General features: G+C 39.1%; 1 protein-coding gene across 3 annotated transcripts in view; it reads left to right on the forward strand.

Annotated features, from left to right (window-relative positions):
• Positions 1-18,856, forward strand: part of LOC100741550 (probable serine/threonine-protein kinase dyrk2) — a 268,654-nt gene that overhangs the window by 60,375 nt on the left and 189,423 nt on the right. For all 3 annotated transcript variants that reach the window (XM_033321284.1, XM_033321282.1, XM_033321283.1), the window contains exon 2: positions 12,517-14,534. In XM_033321284.1, coding sequence (XP_033177175.1) covers positions 12,927-14,534 — 1,608 coding nt within the window. In that variant the 5' untranslated portion in view covers positions 12,517-12,926. The remainder of the gene's footprint in view (positions 1-12,516; positions 14,535-18,856) is intronic.

Raw genomic sequence — 18,856 nt, forward strand, 5'->3', positions numbered from 1 at the left:
TATAACTTTATACCAGCTATACCATCAAAAGCAAGCCACTTCGAAGATGTGCCGTCCGGTCAAAAAATGAAATCCGTAAGGAGTCACGTTATTGGTGATCGACCTGCGAAGTGCCACTTTGTATGATAAAACAATTGCTTTTTTTGCTTACTTTGAAAAATACCACACTGAAATCGGTTGAACTTGTTAAATCCTTTTTATTGAATTTTTCTTCTTTACGAATTGTATATTTTTTCAACGATGAATTGTTAATTTTTTATCGGATGAAAATGGAATCCTTCCTCGTTTTATTTTACTTTCTTCCTAAAATTTATAACAGTAACATTTGCCCTGTGTTCGACGTGTATACTCGTCATTGCTTCGTTTTAACTACGCACCCCCCTAATGTATGTTTCAAAATAAACTCCGCCTATTAACAGATTAACAAATAACACATTGTATGTTGAATTTATAAAGATCAATAGCTAAAACAATTACATAAACTGAAAAGTGTTTGCGCCAGGAGTATGTGCGTTGAGCGATTAACTTGACGTTTGATTTTTACGTAGATTTAACGTAGATTTTTATTGGCGAAAACAGATTTTGCAATTCGACCGTCCCCGATTCTGTCATCCGAGTCGTTCACCTCGACGAGAGATCTAGCGCGCACATTGACGCGAATACGCAGAGGCGGGTTTCCGGCGAACAGGATCGGTCAAGTTCGGTCACGGGCGGCATAGGAGGGTTCATGCGGCGTACTCTAGGTTATTGATTAGCGGATACATCGCTGGAAATTCTGACCGCGCCGCGAGGATCCCGCATAATAATCGTTGCGGCGCGTTCGTCGCCGATCATTCGTATGCGATAGCGGCTCAGGCTCGAGTTGGACACGTGTAAAACGAACCTGAAAATTAGAGTAGGTTACAACCGCGAATTTTCGGTTAACGATCGGTTATACGTGCGCGGTATAGCGCTCTAGATGGTTACCGATCATGAAGCGTAACATTATGGGCCGTTTATCGTGCAGTTATTTTAGAAACTTTGGATAAGACGAGCTCGCTATCCTGTTCTTTCGCCGACGTCGAACCGGATTCGATGCACCGTGCTTCGATTGCAAACAATGAAAATTGGTTAAACCTCTGATTAGTCAGTTTTACTTGAATTCACGTAATTCGATTTTGTGTTCGTGCAATTTGTCCGAACTCTGTTTATCGGAACGAAACTTTTTTAGTTTCTGATTAAACTTTCCACCCGTATGTATATCCTGATGTATCGTATATGTATGTAATGACGCGTGATTCTCATGAGATAAATATCAAGATACTGATTTTATGTATCCTGGGTTCTTGATCTTTTCGAACGAAACGTAGGAGCAAATTGTTCCATTCACAAGCCAGATACGATATTTCTTAATATATTCGGCGCTCTCTTGTGTGAGTATACGAGTCTCTCGTCTTCTTAACCCATAATCGGTAAGATCGAGCCTGTGAAAGCTTAGGAATCTTTATTTTCATGATAATTTGGAAAATACGCGTTTCGAAATTTTATACTGTTAGCCGATACCTATATAACTTAATGACTACCTGTGTAATTTATAATACTACTTCTTGTAAATTTCCCAACATTAACCAAGAGACGAGCGATCTACTTTACTCTATTAAGTAGATACTACACGTATCGTACAAGTATCGTTTCGTATTCTGCCCCTAAATTAGTCTTATAACCATCTAAGTATGCACTTTCTCTTCTAAAATCGATCACGCAAGTAACACATAATAACCGATAAATAAAAAGCTACACGAAATCCGCTTGAGACACCTTTTTTCCCAGTCTCACGGAACTGTTATCGCAACACATCGTTTTTTAAATCTTCTAACAAATTGACATCGTGCGTACAATTTGTTCGTCTTTTATTGTACCTCGTCGATTACGAGTATCGCTGTTCGACATCCCCGAGGACATCCTGCGGTGTAATAACGTAATTACGCCGTAATTACATGGATCGACGTCTAACGTGGATATTTTTCATTTTACTTGGCCGCGTTAATGGATTTTCACCGCGAACGTACTTTGACCTCAGCCTCTATCCTTCATCGCACCCCACCCGTTTCATCCCTTTCGCGACCAACGTCCTCGACAAAAGAAGAAAATAATTTGCCACCCGCGAAATCGATACCAGGCTTACGACCTGCATGTTCGTGTACATCACGTGCTCGCCCGATTCGTTAGCGGGATTCTAACGGATTCTATGGGTTCGCACGACACAGACTGATCGTAGATTAACTGCATTTTTGTGTGCACTTTATCGCCAAGTATTTTTCTATTGTATGTACCACGAATGTTTAAGTAGAAGATACACAGGCAGTCAGACTGTAAACGCGTTCGAATAATTAGTAGACTGTGGATTTTTATACACTTACGGAAAATTTGAAAGTGCAACGAAATGTACGTAACGCGAAAAATTTATTGGAATATTTTATTATAATATTGTACTTGGTAGATGATATACAAATTTCTATTTAAATTCTATTTCTTTAGTTATGTTCATAAAGATGTAAAAGTGCATATAAAAAGTAGTAGTCAAATGATTCGCGACGAATTACTAACTGCCTTTATGTCGAGTCTTTCAGGATGAATCTTTCGAGACTATGACCAGTAACAATATGAAACCTGGTGATATTCGTTCCCAAACTTTCCCGAGTTATTAGTCTCCTAATTTTCAGATGATTGTAAAGAACGAAGCTGAATAATCCACTATACTAATTCTTTATTTAAAGCACGAATAAGAAGGAAAGAAAATATGGAAAGGGAAAATTATGTATAATCGATAACAATTTCGTCTTTCCTTCGTAATTGAAGAATTCCTGAAAGATAGAAAAAAAGAGAAGAATAGTATCGGATTGACGTCGAATCGCGGGTTTACACGGAATCCAACGAGAAGCACACCGTAGTCACTGCGTAATTCCGAATAGAGTTTCAGAGTCAGGTGTCGGGAGTGCATAATTCGGGAATTAAAAGTTTCAGCGCGCCTCGTCGTTTGTAATTAGCTGTTCTCAACCGATACGCTGCACACGTTAGGATAAAACGTGTGCCGACTCATCGTCGACGACGCGCCAACTTTGCTGCAGGACCTTTCCCACACTGTTATTATACCATTGTCTTGCTTCACGTTGATCGAGACACTCGTTTTTCAGATGGATGAATTAACGAGAACTGGGATAATAATATTCAACGAGACTTCGTCTCGATCGTTCCTCGAACCTATCACGTACAATACAACCGATACAATGGTGAATTCCCTGCAACCATTATCTATACTTCGTACGATCTTTCCGTCGATAAGATCGTTTGGCACGCTTTATTTGTTGTTCTTCTACGCGTAATTTGCTCGACGCGACTCCGCCTCCGCTTGCCTTTGATTGCAGCCGATCGTATCCTAGATCTGTGATCACAGATTAAATAGATTGGGCATCAACGACTACGTTCTTGGTAAATAGAACGCAGGGTTGGAAAGAAGACGAGCAGAAGGAATAATGGTCCGTGTCAATCTTATGTGTATTTTTGACTGTAGCTTATTTTAGGAAATATGGTAAGCGAAGATAGAATACGATATTCCCCGAAAATGATACTTTACTGTTAGACGGCGGATGTTGATGCAAATTCAATATTTTTATGAATCGAAAGACAATCCTAGATGAAGATCTGTTTTGTCTTTTGAATAGAACGCAGCTAATGATAGCATGTCTCTCGTTGTGTATTAAAGCGGCATAATAGAAGCACACGTGTGCAGAATCTACGCGTGGAGTTTACGCGTGGAGATGGCGCGTGCAAACTGCAGAAGATGAAGCGCGTTATCACAAGCCATGATACCTCGACATGATGCAGACTGGTAAAGATCCCCTGCAGTATTATTAACTGGAATGACGAACGGAGTACTCATATACCCCTCTTGTCTCCTTTTCAGCTCTGCATTACACGTGAATGGGTTTTTCAGCTGTTTTCACTTTTAATCGACAACGAGGCTGATGCTCGTTGATGCTTTTTATTTTCTACAAACGTCGCTCTACAAGTATAATTTTAGAAATTTGCATAATTATAGTTTCTAACGTTTCTTTGGTAGACGTGGAAAAGATTGATAGACGAAAGCGTTAAATGAGCGGTAGATTTGATAAAATCTAATAGAAATTATTCTTACTAGAAATTTTCCATCGATAAAATTGAAATTAAAGTAGAAGCACGTAGCCGGTCTTGAGAATTTAAAAAGATCGAAGTTGCCATTCTTAGATGTATTGTATGGTGCTTTCGTCGTTTAACGGAGTGGTATATCGATCGGAAGTCTGCATATCAGGCCGCGTATCACACATTCACAGAGGCCGCTGTGGAATTACCTCGAAAGCGCGCGACAATATGGTGTCACGCGTTCAACATAATCAATCGAGTTCCATGAGGTTCGCATCGCGTGACCTAAGCTCAAGCTCTGTCGCAACGAGACATGTCTCTGCCTCTTTCGCAAACGACAGCCCTTTTTTAATTCGTAATGCTTAAGCCTGTTTCATATCATTTTTTATCTACGGTTCGTTTAATCTAGTTTCATTCGATATAATTAAAGCAAGCAACGTGTGTGGTATTTCGAGACGATAAATCTATACTTTGGATTTTCAATAATTTCCATCATATATGTTAATGATAATTTCGAAAATCGCAATCGTTAATATTATATTTCCAGTAAATCGAACGGTTAGCTTATAATGTATATTTAAAAAGGCAAAATATCATTTAGAAAAGCTGTAACATCGCGAATTACGTGTATTAGATTATACTTTGTAACATTCATTATACGTAATTAAACTATTAGCTAGCTTTATACTAACAAAGAATTGTCTTTCGTAGATATTATATTAAATTCGTTACATCTATTGTATTAAAAACGTGCAATATAACAATACACAATTATATATCATAACGTGTTATCATATAACTAAAAAACAATTCCATTCGAGCAAAGAAAGTGAAAAGAGGATCGATCATTCTTTGCCAATTAGAAAAGGGGAAGCACGAATCTCGAGGGATTAATATTCCTCATTGACAGAACTATCACGTCTGTCTGAATCGTCTCGCAACTCGCGGCTATCCGCCATTGCTCGTTACGCTACTTATCTTTATGGTTTCTAATTACCTCGACCAATTATCGTTTCCAAGTTTCCAGTCGAATCCGAGCATATAGCACACGGGATATTCGCATGGCACGACCGCTCTTACAGTTCGTAATATGCCGGTTTTAGTCGGTCGACGTTGCTATTTCATTAAGAAAGGGAAAAATATGGTTTGTACCATCGACGAGCATGGAACGGCTTGGTTCTTGCGTGTGCTCATCGTCCGATCCGCTTTCCAAGGGATCCTCGACGACACGGCTCGACGAGTTGGAAATCCCCTGTTTGCAGTTTGCTCGAAACGAAAGTGTGAAACGCTATGCCAAACTTATAATCATGATTTCCTTGGTTTTATTCAATTCGTGAATACATATACTTACACGTACCTCTACTACACCTGTGCTACACCTATCACATTTACTACACCTAGGGACGGAATTAACTTCGATTCGAGTCTGACCGTGAAGCTTCGAACGTTTCATTCGTATTTTCAAATAAGTAGAGATAGGTTGGTGCTTTGAAAAATTTGGATTATACTTTCAAGTGCAACACGTTTTAGTAAAATATATTCGAATCTTTCGTGAGTACTTCGATCAGGAATTTGTGATAATTAATATTTCTATGTATAAACGTTCGAAGATCTACGACAAGAAATGAACCAAGACCAGGTATTGTATCTGATCATACTAATTACCAGTAACCTACAAAATATTTGGAGGAAAATTTGTTCAGTCGATACTATGGAATACCCTGTAAGTACACATATCGATTGAAGTGAGTTAGTTTCGCGAACAGACGTGTGCTAGCTGCGCGTAGTTATTTGTTCAGTCATATCCATCTTTGTGAAGCTTTCGAGGTTTAATTTAATGCTTGACGAAACTTTCAAAGGAAAAAAGTGCATAGCGTCGTTATTTTGAAGTTTTAAAACGATGGGTAGGTTTGAATGGGATCGAATGGAGTCTGAACATCGGAGTAGAAAATTGAGTTTCTCAATATGGCTCCGACAGGCTTGATGAAATTAAGCAAGCAGGGATGGTTCTGTCCTCTTCGTTGTATTGTTGCAGGGAAACTCTGCGTTTCTAATTATCGCGCGAAACGTGTGCTCGTTCGTTAAAAGGACTTTTAGGGCGCTTCAAAAGCGATTCGGCTTTAAAGGGTGGAAAAAAGGTAGCGAAATTACTTGTCGATGAGTTGTACTCATCTTTTATGGTCATAAAGTATATTTGTAAAAGCATTTTCGTTAATTCGAATAAATGTTATTAATGTATGCCATTCCTTGTTTCAATTTCATGCTGTTTGTTAAAGCAAAAGAGCGTTTAGTATTCGCAGAAGTGAAATAAAATAAAACAAACGAATTCTTAGTCATCGTCGTCCCGACGTTTTTAAATAGAGAAAGAAGTAAAAGGGGTCTCGAACGTCTGCGTGTAGATGATCGCTGCAAAAGCATTGCGGCACAGGAATCGTTAAAATAGGCAGCCTATTGGCAGTCTGAATACTGCAGTCCGACTACAACGCCGTTCAAAAGTTAGAAATAAGTAAATTTGGTCACAGATTATAATCTAACGTTACACGAAGAGCTAATCATTCTGTCCCATTTTGAATACATTTTAAGATCGTTTCGACTCCAACCAAAAGCCAGAAACATGTCTCCATTTGACTAACTTAATTATTATTTATCATATATTTATTATATATAGTCTGTATTAGTTTTGTAGTCTACAATCTATAGTATATATAGTATATATTATTATATATATCCTCGTTTATCAACTTAGAACCAATTTCCGGCTGTACATTTTTCCTGTATTTCCTATGTTTACTCTTCGTTCTGCACCTGCACCTTCATCCGTATCGTATGCATTCCGTTTATAAACTATTTAAAAATTTCAACATTTGCGTATAACATAACATCTATCCTACTACTGAAATCCTTTCTTTGCTCCTTCATCCTATCGATAGGACCTACTGTTCTTCCTCCTATTCGATTCTTTCCCGGTGTTCAATATTGTATTCCCTCTTCGGTTTCTGTTCCTTACTATTGCCCTTAACGTCTTTATTTTTTCCGTCTCTTTCCTTGTTTACCGCCTTAGCCTCTCTGCTTTCCCAAGGATTTCTATTCTCTGTCTTATTGCCCCTAATACCATTTCCACCGTCTACATCTTCTTGCGTTTTTGTCTTTTCACGTTGTTGCAGCACGTGCCTCGTTCTCCTTCCGATATTCTTTCTATTCAGTTCCATTTCCACGTCTGTATCTTGCTGCCGCAATCTTCTATCTCCGCTTTTCATTTTTCCTTCTAATTACATATCCTGCTCTTCGTTCCTTTTTTTTTTTTTTTATTCTAAATTTAATATTTTTAAAGCACTTCGTACCGACGTACATATAGAAGTTGGTAGATTTTGGCTACTTTTCCACACAATTGTGAGAAACATAGTGTGTCTACTAGCTGTGAAAGTAAGAGGAAATAAGTGGTGGTGACGCTAGCGTGTTAAGTGGTGTAACGTCGGTTGCGCGGGAACCTCATCGCCTTTGCATTTTCCTCGACCGCGTTCACGTAACTCGTCGCCTTTCAAAATTAATCAGTCTCCCCTGACCGCGGAGGAAGAGCTTTCAAATTTCTTTCGTAATCAGGGTGTTGAGCAAGCGGGCGGTGAGAAACGCCAGAACGGACAAGAGAACCTCTCCTCTATATCGCGTATCGCTTATGTGCACACTGTTCGTACTTACGTTCGTAATTAGTCACGGCCAAAGATTCTGGCCAATTACGTTAACCGGGTTGACGGAATATATCCAGAGCGCGAATACGACGGTTAGGTTTTGCGTATCGTCGCGGAATCGTTGTTTCTTTGACTGTCGCGTTCGAACTGATCGAACGATGCCAGCTAAGAGTTTCGAGAAACGCGTCTGTGAATCGTTTCATAAATAAAGATTAAATTGGCAGCTGTAGGGACGGATGGCCAGAGGAACGTGTTACGTTTGTTAAACGTTCGATGTTGGTTTATTTCATTCACTCGAAATGTGTAACTTAAGACGTTTAGAAGTAAAAGTTTGGAACGGTTGATGTAGATAGAATGCGGATGTTTATGGAAATTAAATTTTTCATGAACACGAGTAAAGGAAGGAAACCGGAATAGAGATTTCTTTCGACTACTACATATTGTAAGGTGTAAGATTTTATTTTATATACGTAGACTTAGGCTCTTTATGCAAATTTTCCCATTAGATATTACGACGGATACTTTACTTATGATAATTATATTGCATTCTGTATATCTCGTACCTATAAATGTTTCATAAATGCATAAATATTTAATATGGTCAGCAAGTTATTGTAAAATACTCGGTAGAGTTTTAATTAGAAATTGTACGCACAAGTACATATATATATATTTTATTTTTCCTTCGTATGAAAGTCAAACTATTTCCTTGTTCTTGTTCCTAGTGAAGTTTTAATTGTATTTGAATTATCGCTTACTATATTCTTACAAACTTAGGTGTACATTGCAAGTCGACAATTCAGACGTTCTTCTTTGTCCTTGCTTTATTAAACTTAATCCATGAAAATTCAAACGTACATGCTCTTCTTCGTCATCCTCTACAGATCTGCAACTCTGAAACTACCTGTACAAAGGAATCGTCTTGTATATGCATGAACTCTGTTCTACAATGTATGCAACCGTCGTTTCCCTTCCATTTTTCTCCACCGTTTTTCCTCTTTCTCTCTTGTTTACACGTTCCAACGACTGCTTCGATTTTCGATCGCGTATCTAGAATTTTCCTACGAAAACACGAGCGAGGATTCGTTTCGACGACGTTTGACGCATTACAGCTACCTGCTTCTCTTTCACGCACTAAATGCTATACGGTTCTGCGGTTTCTAGGATGATCCGCATCGCGCCACTGAAAAAATTCGGTCAAGTCGTCGACGGATTAATTAAACGCGGCTTTACGTTTAACCGAGGTTGGGGTTAGGTTGTGTAATGAGAATACAGATTTCTTTTCCTTCTCTTTTTTTTTCGTATGTGTAAGCGGCAGAGAGAAAGAGAGCGAGAGGAAGGCTTTCCCACTTAAACGATGCCAGTTAACGACTGCATTAGAATTGCAAGCGAGACGCGGTCTCGAAGGTAGCGGATGTCGGAATTAAGCCGCAGAAAGTCACGCGTGTTCGCCTCGTTGCACGCAGAGTTGTCGGGGAACGAAGGAAAATTTCTCGCGTTCCTGTGTACCGCGTTGACGCACACTTTCGTTAATATCTTTTCTGCTTTTTTGTTGCTTTTAAAAAGATACGATTGCGCGTCCAGCACAGTTCATCATGAATATCATACGTAAGGACGAAAAGATTGCTCGTTCCTGCGAGTGTTGAAATCTTCGGAATGTGAGAGAATGCATTGCAACAAGATGATAATTATACTTGCTGTCGATTGTAATTACTTTAATAATCATGAAAATCGTGAATAATATGAAGTTTCGAACGAAGCTTTAAACGAAGAAATTTCTCTTTAGATGAAGAAACAGATGTGGTTGCCGTGAGAGGGATTATGAAACGCGATGGTATTATGTTTTAGTTTTTGATAAAGTTTCGGTGAATTATATAAATTATATATAATTATATAAATAAATTATAAAAATGAAGTACGGTGTAGTAAATACCGACGTGGATATTACGTTCGTCTGATATGCAATTGAAACAAAAGTTAATATGTACTTGAGTAATATAAGAAATACGCTTAGTGTGTTTCGTATCTTCTTAATTATTATGTAATTTAAAATCAATTTTTATTACAATGTCGTATATGCAACTAACGTATCAAATCTATATAAACTCATCTATTTTATTTGCAACAGATTCGTTCGTAATAACAATCTAATTCTTTCAAGAAACGTATCGATTTTTCTAAGCATCTTTGTCTCTCAGTACTTGAAACAAGGATGATAGTCGAAGCAGATAGAGTTGGTTGCACGTTCTGTGCAAACATCATTTTGTTCTTTACTGTGCGTGGTGGGATTAAAAGTTTCCGAATAATACGTCGCAGCTGTGTTTCATTCAAATGGCGACAGCGTAGAAAGCGATTCTTCGCGTATTTATTATCAACGTTTGATTGACCTCGTGCTGCTGAATTAGAATAAGTTCCCGTCGCATACATCCTTTATTCCATTAGGCGTCATTGTTTCTGCAACGGGCGATCAGTTTCGCAATAATGCAGTGAACTTTTCTACGCGCGAACGGCCTTGCCTTTTTACATCGACAACGGCCACGTGTGGGTGTCACTTACTTTCCTGCCTTGAAAAACCTTTCACTGTTTTGCACCTACATAGACGCACGGTAGACAGCCCGCGTGCCGTTGCCTTAAAGTCAAAGAATTCGGTTTCGTAGTTGAACATTGCGCCTCCCTCCGAAACTTCGAATTCACCGCTCCTGGCGAAATTTTCTCATCTTGAGAACAAAATTTTAATTGATGTTTAAAAATGTAGAAAATCTTCTATTTAGAAGTTCGAATTTTCGAAGTACGAAAGCTTAAATTTGGAAGTTCGAAAATTTATACGTTTGGAAGTGGAATTACTTTTAGATGAAAGAATCTGAAAGTGTGAATCTGTCGAATTCTAAAATTTACACGCGAATCTGTCGAATTTGAAAACGAAGAAATTTATCGAGCTTAACATTTATAACGTTTGCTGCAAAAATACAAGAGAATGGTAATTTTGTTACGTAGATAGTACGGTGGGATCCACAGGAGCATTTTACTAGCAATTTCCTTCGAAGGATATTATGGGATACTATATTTCACGAAGGTACTTTCGTATTATTTCATTTTTATCGTGTTTAATAAAATTCATCGCGTTTTAACGTCCTATTCGTGTATTTCAAAGTTTTGTCCGCACGATCGATAATTGGTATGTTACCGCCAATTTATCGAGTCGAATTGTCCCTCGTAGGTGTTGTATCGCAATATAGACTCGCTTAGAATCGAGAATGGCACTGCAGATGCACCTGTGTACCGAACCACGAGAACTTAATGACCACGTTTCTCCTTCTAGTGGGATTGAACTAAAATCTACGAAAATGTTGGAAACTTTAAAAAATCATGTCGTTCGTCTTTTTTGTTTTTTAAATAAACGCTCGTTAGACGATAACATAATTCGTTGTATCGTTAACTGCTTGTTTTACGACGTTCAGTCGTACTAAACTGTGCAAAATTATAAATTGCATGCAACGAAAACACGTGTGTTGCTGTTACAAATATTCAAACTAAATTACAAGCTATCGAATGTAATAAATTGTAACTTACACTTATCATTTTAATAATTTTTATTCGTTACAGAATAATAAGATTTCAAAAGTGAATATTTTAGTCTGGTTGAATACATAGCTAATGAACGAAAACGTGAGTCAATGAGTTAAATTATATATCGGACCTTTAAGCGGTTACCAGACACGATCCTGAAGCTAATGCTAATTACGTTAATTATGGTCCAGACTTGGTTAAATAGGAAACGATTATATGTGTAGATTAATGTTACAAACCAATTCAGCAACCACCGTAGACGCCCCTGAATTTTATTTTTCTTGTTGAGTCAGTTCCCGTTACCCTATGATTATTCACGAATTTGTTACGTTATTTTCTTGTACCTCCAGTGCTTCTTTTTAACGCAGCTGCATCGGACTTTTAGTTGATGAGCATGTCGCTGTAAACGTATACTTTACGACGTACATACTTCGCTCATATCTGTCATCGACGATTCATCGGGCGTACTTTAAGTTACGGATGTCTACCAATTTGCAATTCCTTCCAAATAAGAAAATTTAAATTTCAAAGCCCGAGCTTACAAATTTTTACAAATTTTCTGAATTGAAATTAAAAAGATTTCCGAACTTCAGAAATTATAATAAAATATTGCTTGCTTCAAAAGTACAAAAGAATTGTAGTCTGCATGAATGTTAATAATTCGCGTTCGTTCTTCCTCGGAAGGAAAATTAAATTTTCGAAGGGCACATCGGTAGACATCTCGATGCCTGGCCTTAGGCATCGACCACAGAACGACCTTCATCCTTCGCCGATCTCCATCAAATCGCCTCGTGTCCCTCTCTCCGTCCTTTTTCATACAGTCGTTGCCTCTCACTCTCTTCCTTTTCTTTCCTTTGGCTGTTTCGAAGCCACGCGAACAGGCTATCCGTACCGTATGCCATTCATGTATTTCACAACGGAAGAGAACGTCCCGCACCACCCCGTCTTTCCATCGTTCTCTAGAATCTCGTTCACCCTTCCTTCGACTCATCCTCCTCGTCATTTCATTTTTCACAACCGTTGCTTCACGACGCTTCGATTTGTTGTAGCCGTTTTTTTTCTTTTGAGTTGCTAGCCCCTATCCTGTTCCTACTTTCTGTTTCAGATTTCGTACGAACCGTCGTTGTACGGTACGAAAGGCACCGAGAGCGACGAGGATGACGTAGCCGTCTGGCGGCTGCCAGTTCACGAGAATCTTATCGAGAGGATGTACACGAACGAACAAGGTACACGAAACAAGAAGTCGTTTGCAGGCCAGTCGATTGTTCACGCGTTATCAGAGAAAACCGGGATATCGAGAGCAAGAATCACTGCCAGAGTAATAATACTCAGTTAGAAAAGTGTCGTTTCGTCCCAACTTCCGTCCAATTTGACAGAGAGGAACGAAACAGAGGAGAAACAAAGAAACATAAAAACGAAGGGGGGAAATAGAAAGGAATATCGCTTGTGTTCGAAACAAAATTCTCTTTCTTCGCTACTCGAGATCAAAAAGACTGAATATCAAAGAGAGGCAAGATGTTGGGAGTGAGTCAACCGGGAAATCCACCCTCGAGCCTGCGACACTCGGCGAGTTTCTCTTGTTTGCAACGCGGTACCGCCAGCGAGGGACACAGGGCGAGGACCTCGACGCTTTTACAGCAGCCGAGCTTGCAGCTGAGCAACAGCCATCATCAATACTCGTCCGGTCAGACTTCTCTGTTGCAGCAGTCGACCGGAACCGTTCAACATCGCATCGAGGCATTAGAGGCCGTTCAAGACAGCAACGATTACGGTTTCGTGAAAATTCGACCACGTCTACGTAGCACTAACGCCACGTTACACTATGAGGAGGAATTGGCCGCTCAGAAAAACGCTCTTTGGGATCGTGACGCGTCAGCGTTCAGCGATCGCGAATGCGACACCAATTACAAAGATTGTTCTTTGAAGATCAAGGATAGAGAATATTCACCAAAAGGAGCCTCGAAGAATCCGAATCCACTGCGAGGAGCACTGATACTTTTTACTTCCACGTCATCTTGGTGGAAAGCCAAGCAACGCGAGGATCAACTGAACAGTTCATCTACGGATCGCTCGTTGACCTCCGCCACCGGTGCTGTGTTGACCTCGTCCGAGCGAAAGTGGTCGAGCACCTCGATGGCGTCTCCGTCGAACGAACGAAAGTGGCCATCGGTGGTGACTTCGCCTACGAACGACCGGAAGTGGTCGGTAGGCAACAACAATGCTCTAACATCGCCAGGGAACGAGAGGAAATGGACCAGATCGTCCGTCTCGTCGAATTCGACGGGACAGCAGGACAGGAAGTGGCGGTCTCTCGGTGCCCTGTTAAGGGCTCCGAATGGCACCAGTTCACACGCTGTTCAACATTCGCTGTCGCATAACATGAGCGTCTCGATGATCGAGGGCGAGCACTTCCGGGAGGATTTACGTGGGTCGAATTGCAAGTCGACGCGTTACCAGCAGCCCACGTCCTACTCGGCCCGTGTTTCCCGTGTGAGCCGGGACATCTACAGAGAGAACGGAGAATTCGGTCAGGCTGGAAGGTCGAAGGTTAGCCGTAGGTTGTATCAAGAAACCGCGGATTGCGCGGATAGAGACGTGGACGAGAGACACGTGACCGCTAGACATCAATTCGATGACGAGTGTCGAGGTCGAACAAATCGCGAGAGTATCTGTAAAGCGGAACAGCAGTCCATTGGCAACGATTCGCGTGCAACTACGTCTACTACAAGATCCAACCGGGCGCAGAGCTTTTATCTTCTGGATGATTTCTTACGGCCTCAGCCGCAGCAGAATAACAGCAAGTGCATGCTGAACGTTTACCTGTCACCGTCACACTCAAAGTCGTCTGGCAATGGTAACGATCACTCGGCGGGAAGATCAGCCGATGTGAAACAGCAGGTCTCGCAAGGGAACGTGACGAACATCACACCACCGCGACGTCATAACTCTAGCTCGGATAGCCTGGAGGTCGCGACTAGTCCGCTCCCGCCGCCTGTGCCGCCTCCGCCACCTCAGGTTACCGCCAGCCGAGACAGAGAAAGGGCTGAGAATTTCAAAGAGAAGGACGTGTGCCAGTGCAAAATGTGCTGGACCAATATGCAGCAGAGATCTTTCGTAGAAGAGGTAAGTCCTCGGGGGAGAGGAGCGACCGCGTTTCACTTGATCGGAATAACGCGTGACATCGTGTCCCCCGCTTTTTATCTCCATACGTTTCAACGTGTTTTCTTCGTATTTTCGCGTATTATTCTCGCGTGTTCTTCTGGTATTATTAAAAGGTACTTCGATATCGAGAGGTTACTTTTCTGGGAATTGGAATCGAGGATTACTTGATTCTCCATGGAAATTAGGATGATCATACGCGTGTTCGCTATGGGAATCGAAGTTTCAAAAATCCGATGATCTGTTTATTTTTGATCTGGGAGTTCTATAATTCGGAGATACTTTGTTTGAAAGTTGAAGCAAAAAGTTTAATGGTCTGAGATAAAATAGGAATTGAATATCGTGAGTTATGTATTATGTATACGTATTTGTTTTGTTTTATGGCAATATACAGTGGCCTAGGATTTGCTACTTATTGCTATGGTATTGTTACATTGTTAAAATAACGGGTTTTTAGAAGTATAAAAACTATATACATACCTCGTTGTTATTTCACGAAAGAGTTTGTATCAAAGATGCTGGTTGATACGAAATCCATGAGAGCGAAAATATTGAAACGCAACCAATAGCATGAGTCGACATAGATACTCTGAGAGGAAATTTCTCCGAGGAAATATTTTCAGTCAGCTAGGAATGTAGAATCGATAAATCAAGCGACGCGTGCTTTTGCTTTTCAATTTTTCGTCGGCCAACGAACTCACTTTCCTATGTTTCGATCGCCACGTTGCATTTACATAATTGATATCATGGCTTATCGATTTCGTTGCTGCTTTTAAATTTCATTAAGTTGATTGTTATCGTTCGTGGATATCGTTGCAATTGAATTAGAAAATGTAGAAAACGAACAATTTCAAATATTTGTATCTAAAATTATTATACTTATATTTCAAACTAAAATAATTTTCTTCATTCATCAAGTTTTCGTGCTTTTATCGTTCATTCGTTTCTCTGTTGATACATAGATTAGATTTATTGATTTTGATCAAAGAATTCTTCCGAATTATTTATTTTTCAGTTAAAAACATATTCATGTTTCCATCACTTTGTTTCCATTTCTATTAAAATTTATACCTTAAAAGCAGTAGCATGATTCTTTTAAAATTTTCACTTTAAAAGCAACAGTTATAAACATTGATAAAAAAGTTCTTATTCACTAAGTATAGCAATGCAAAAAGGTATTGAAGTACTCAATAGCGTAATCGTGAATATTCCAATAGTAGGCGCATCTAGATATCGATTTAACCCAGGCTTTTCAAACTTATGGCCGAGGAACATCTGTAAAACTGTTTCTGAAACGGATCGATAAAGCTAAAGCGAGACACTTCTTCTTTCTATATCTACGTCAAATTCTGCAAATTTCAATCACTTACATTTAACTACGTACGGTAACGTGTATTATTCATAAATTTAACGTATGTTTCCTTTCTAGGAATTACATATCTAATGCAATAGTATTATTCAAACATATCGTTCAACGTATCTTCGACTTAAGCTTTTTGATATAAGAAGAATGTAAAAAGCAGTAGGAAAATTTAGTTTCGTTAATGAACTCGGATCATTTTGAATTTTATTCTATACTACTATTTCTGATACATTAATTTATCAAAAATTTCATTTTCGCGTAAAAATATTAAATATTAATCTCAAATTATTACGTCGCTTATTTTACTTCTAAACTATCATTTTTTCCATCTTTGGATTATTATCTTCTTATTCCTCTATTTTGAAATTATCATTTCCTTATTCCCCTGTACTTCAAACATTTCTCTTCGTATAAATCGTTCGTTTCAGAAATTATTACGCTCTCCTTTGAAAACTATCATTCCTCTGTTTTAAACTTATCCTTTGATCTATTTTTTATCTCTCTCGTGATGGGTTTAAATTCGCTTCACAATCCTTTTCGCTAAAAATCGCTATTCCCTTCACAATCACATCGTTAATAAAACACCACCTGTCTAGACTCTTGCTGCTTAATTATCGGACCTTAGACTCCACGGTATCGAAGTCCTTAATATTTCGTGTTTTCAATTATGAACAGCGCGAACGGGAACTGTACGCGATTTAACGGCCGAGCATCGATGATACGTGATATGGAGTTTAGGATCACTGATTTTACGAGTTCACACGCTTCCTGGGTCGACAGATATCGTCGCGTCGGTTCACTTATTGGACGAGATAAGGGACACGTGCTGTCTGGTGGCAGGGTCGATTCACCGCTAATGTTCTGTAACTCAATTTAGAGGCAGCAGAAAGCACAGTTACAAATCGAATTGGTACGACGCCGCGTGGGACGACGAAAGATGTAACCCTTTCAATAATTACTGTAACAAGAAATAATTGGGGCACGTATATCAAGTAAACAGAAGTTTAAAACAATTATAGCGACCAATGAACGTAGAAATATGAGTTTTAATTGATTTGTTGCATTAATCTAGTGAAATAAATGCAAGAGAATATCGAACATCTATGCCAAATCGATCAAGTAAAATAAATAAAACAGAGAATTAAATATCTTTGCCGAAGTTGATCGGGTTGAATAAATGCGAGAGAAGATTAAAGTACCATGAATTTGGCACGACTGTTGTTTTTCTGGGAATTCGATATTCTAATGTAATCTATTTCCACTTGAATTTCAAACTTACGATTAATTAAATTATATCTCATGCAGCTAATGAGACGTGTTAAACAAGAAACGCGAAATAAATTCTGGATTACGCGCGGTTTCAAAGATTCGCGATTATCTATTATTGAAAATGGCTGGAAGTTGTTAACTAAGTGAGTTTAACTACAAACTGAATGGATGTTTAGTATTGCTTCAAGTTTGGAAGTTACTCAATCTAGAGAATGTTTTCTCTCTGAAAGTCTATTGTGTGAAAGTGGACTGTTTCAGTTTACGCATGGAGCATGGAATCTCAACTAGTTAGCTAGGTATCTTTGATATCGAGCCTTTTAAGGTGATCCCTTGCGTTTAGGATACGCTTTCACAGTCACTCGAATAATATTATCATCGTGATTCAATGGATGAGTTTTCTGCGAAAGTGTAAACAAGTAAATTTTCCCTTATAAATCACATTACAGATAGAATCTGTAAAAAAAAGAAATAAATAAAACACATAATAACAACAAATTATAAATCAATTTTTTTAAATTACTTAAACCCTTTAGAATTTTTTTCTAAGAATCAAGAATGATAAAATACAGAAGAATAAGAAGGGATGGAAAAATAATATTTAAAACAAATTTTTATACGAACTAAGTACGTAATTAACATTCAAAACCTTCAAAAAAACGGGGGACTGTCTTTCATAAATTTATTTGTCGCTCACAGTTGTCATAATTGACCGTAAATTTCAACTAAATTATAGAAAAGAACGTTTGTAGCCGTCATCTTCCTCTGCGTTTCAATTTATGGAGTAGATCGGTATGGTTTCTACGAGACCCATAAAAAAATAAATCGTCCATTTTAGCTTGGAAATTCCAGCTGAACCGACCCACGTGATATACCCAAAAAGCAACGATCAAGAAAAATCTTCATTAACTTCCAGCATTCCGATTTAGTTGCTGCAGTAAAATAAAAACATTTCGCCACTTCCTGCCCAAAAAAATGTCAACGAAATTGCACGAATACCATCTGAAGTGCCCTTTAACCAGTAAACCCCCTCGACATCGTTAACCGTTCCAATTTATTCTCGCCAAAAAATCCGAAAAATGATCCAACTGGTACAGTTAAAGTAAAGAAAAAAAAAAAAAAAAAAGAAAAAACCCGGCAAAATCTCTGGTAAAAAAAAAATTCATTTGCACGTTGAACGAAGTATATCTGCCTTAAAAAGAAAGTCAGATCTGTATCACGTGCGATCGCGTGGCTTCTCTTCTTGGCTGTATCGAGTGTTTGAATTAGGCTGCCGCCCCTGACCCCTTATTTTCGCTAGTCTCGTATCGAACGAGAGCCCGTTATTCTTGGGACGCAGCAGGGTACAGAGTGACGGAGGAAGTCGTATTTCTATCCTTCCAGTATCTACTCTATTATTAGCAACCGCTGCAATGGCGGTGGACGCGGCTCGACTGGATTTCCGTTCGATTTTAAAACACTGCCGCATCCTAGCGGCTGCCGACTCTCCTGTAACCGCGTTCGTTCCTGTTTCTCTCTCTTTCTGTTTCTCTCTCTTTTTCCCCTTCAAGTGTGTTTTCTAAGTCTTATTGCGGATTTTCATCACGTAGCCGTGCGGCGGAGCAATTTTTGCATCGGTGCATCAAACTCTGGCGCGAATTTACCTGGCGAAACTTTA

Source organism: Bombus impatiens, unplaced genomic scaffold, assembly GCF_000188095.3.
Source record: "Bombus impatiens unplaced genomic scaffold, BIMP_2.2 scf_0418, whole genome shotgun sequence".
Classification (NCBI taxonomy): domain Eukaryota; kingdom Metazoa; phylum Arthropoda; class Insecta; order Hymenoptera; family Apidae; genus Bombus; species Bombus impatiens.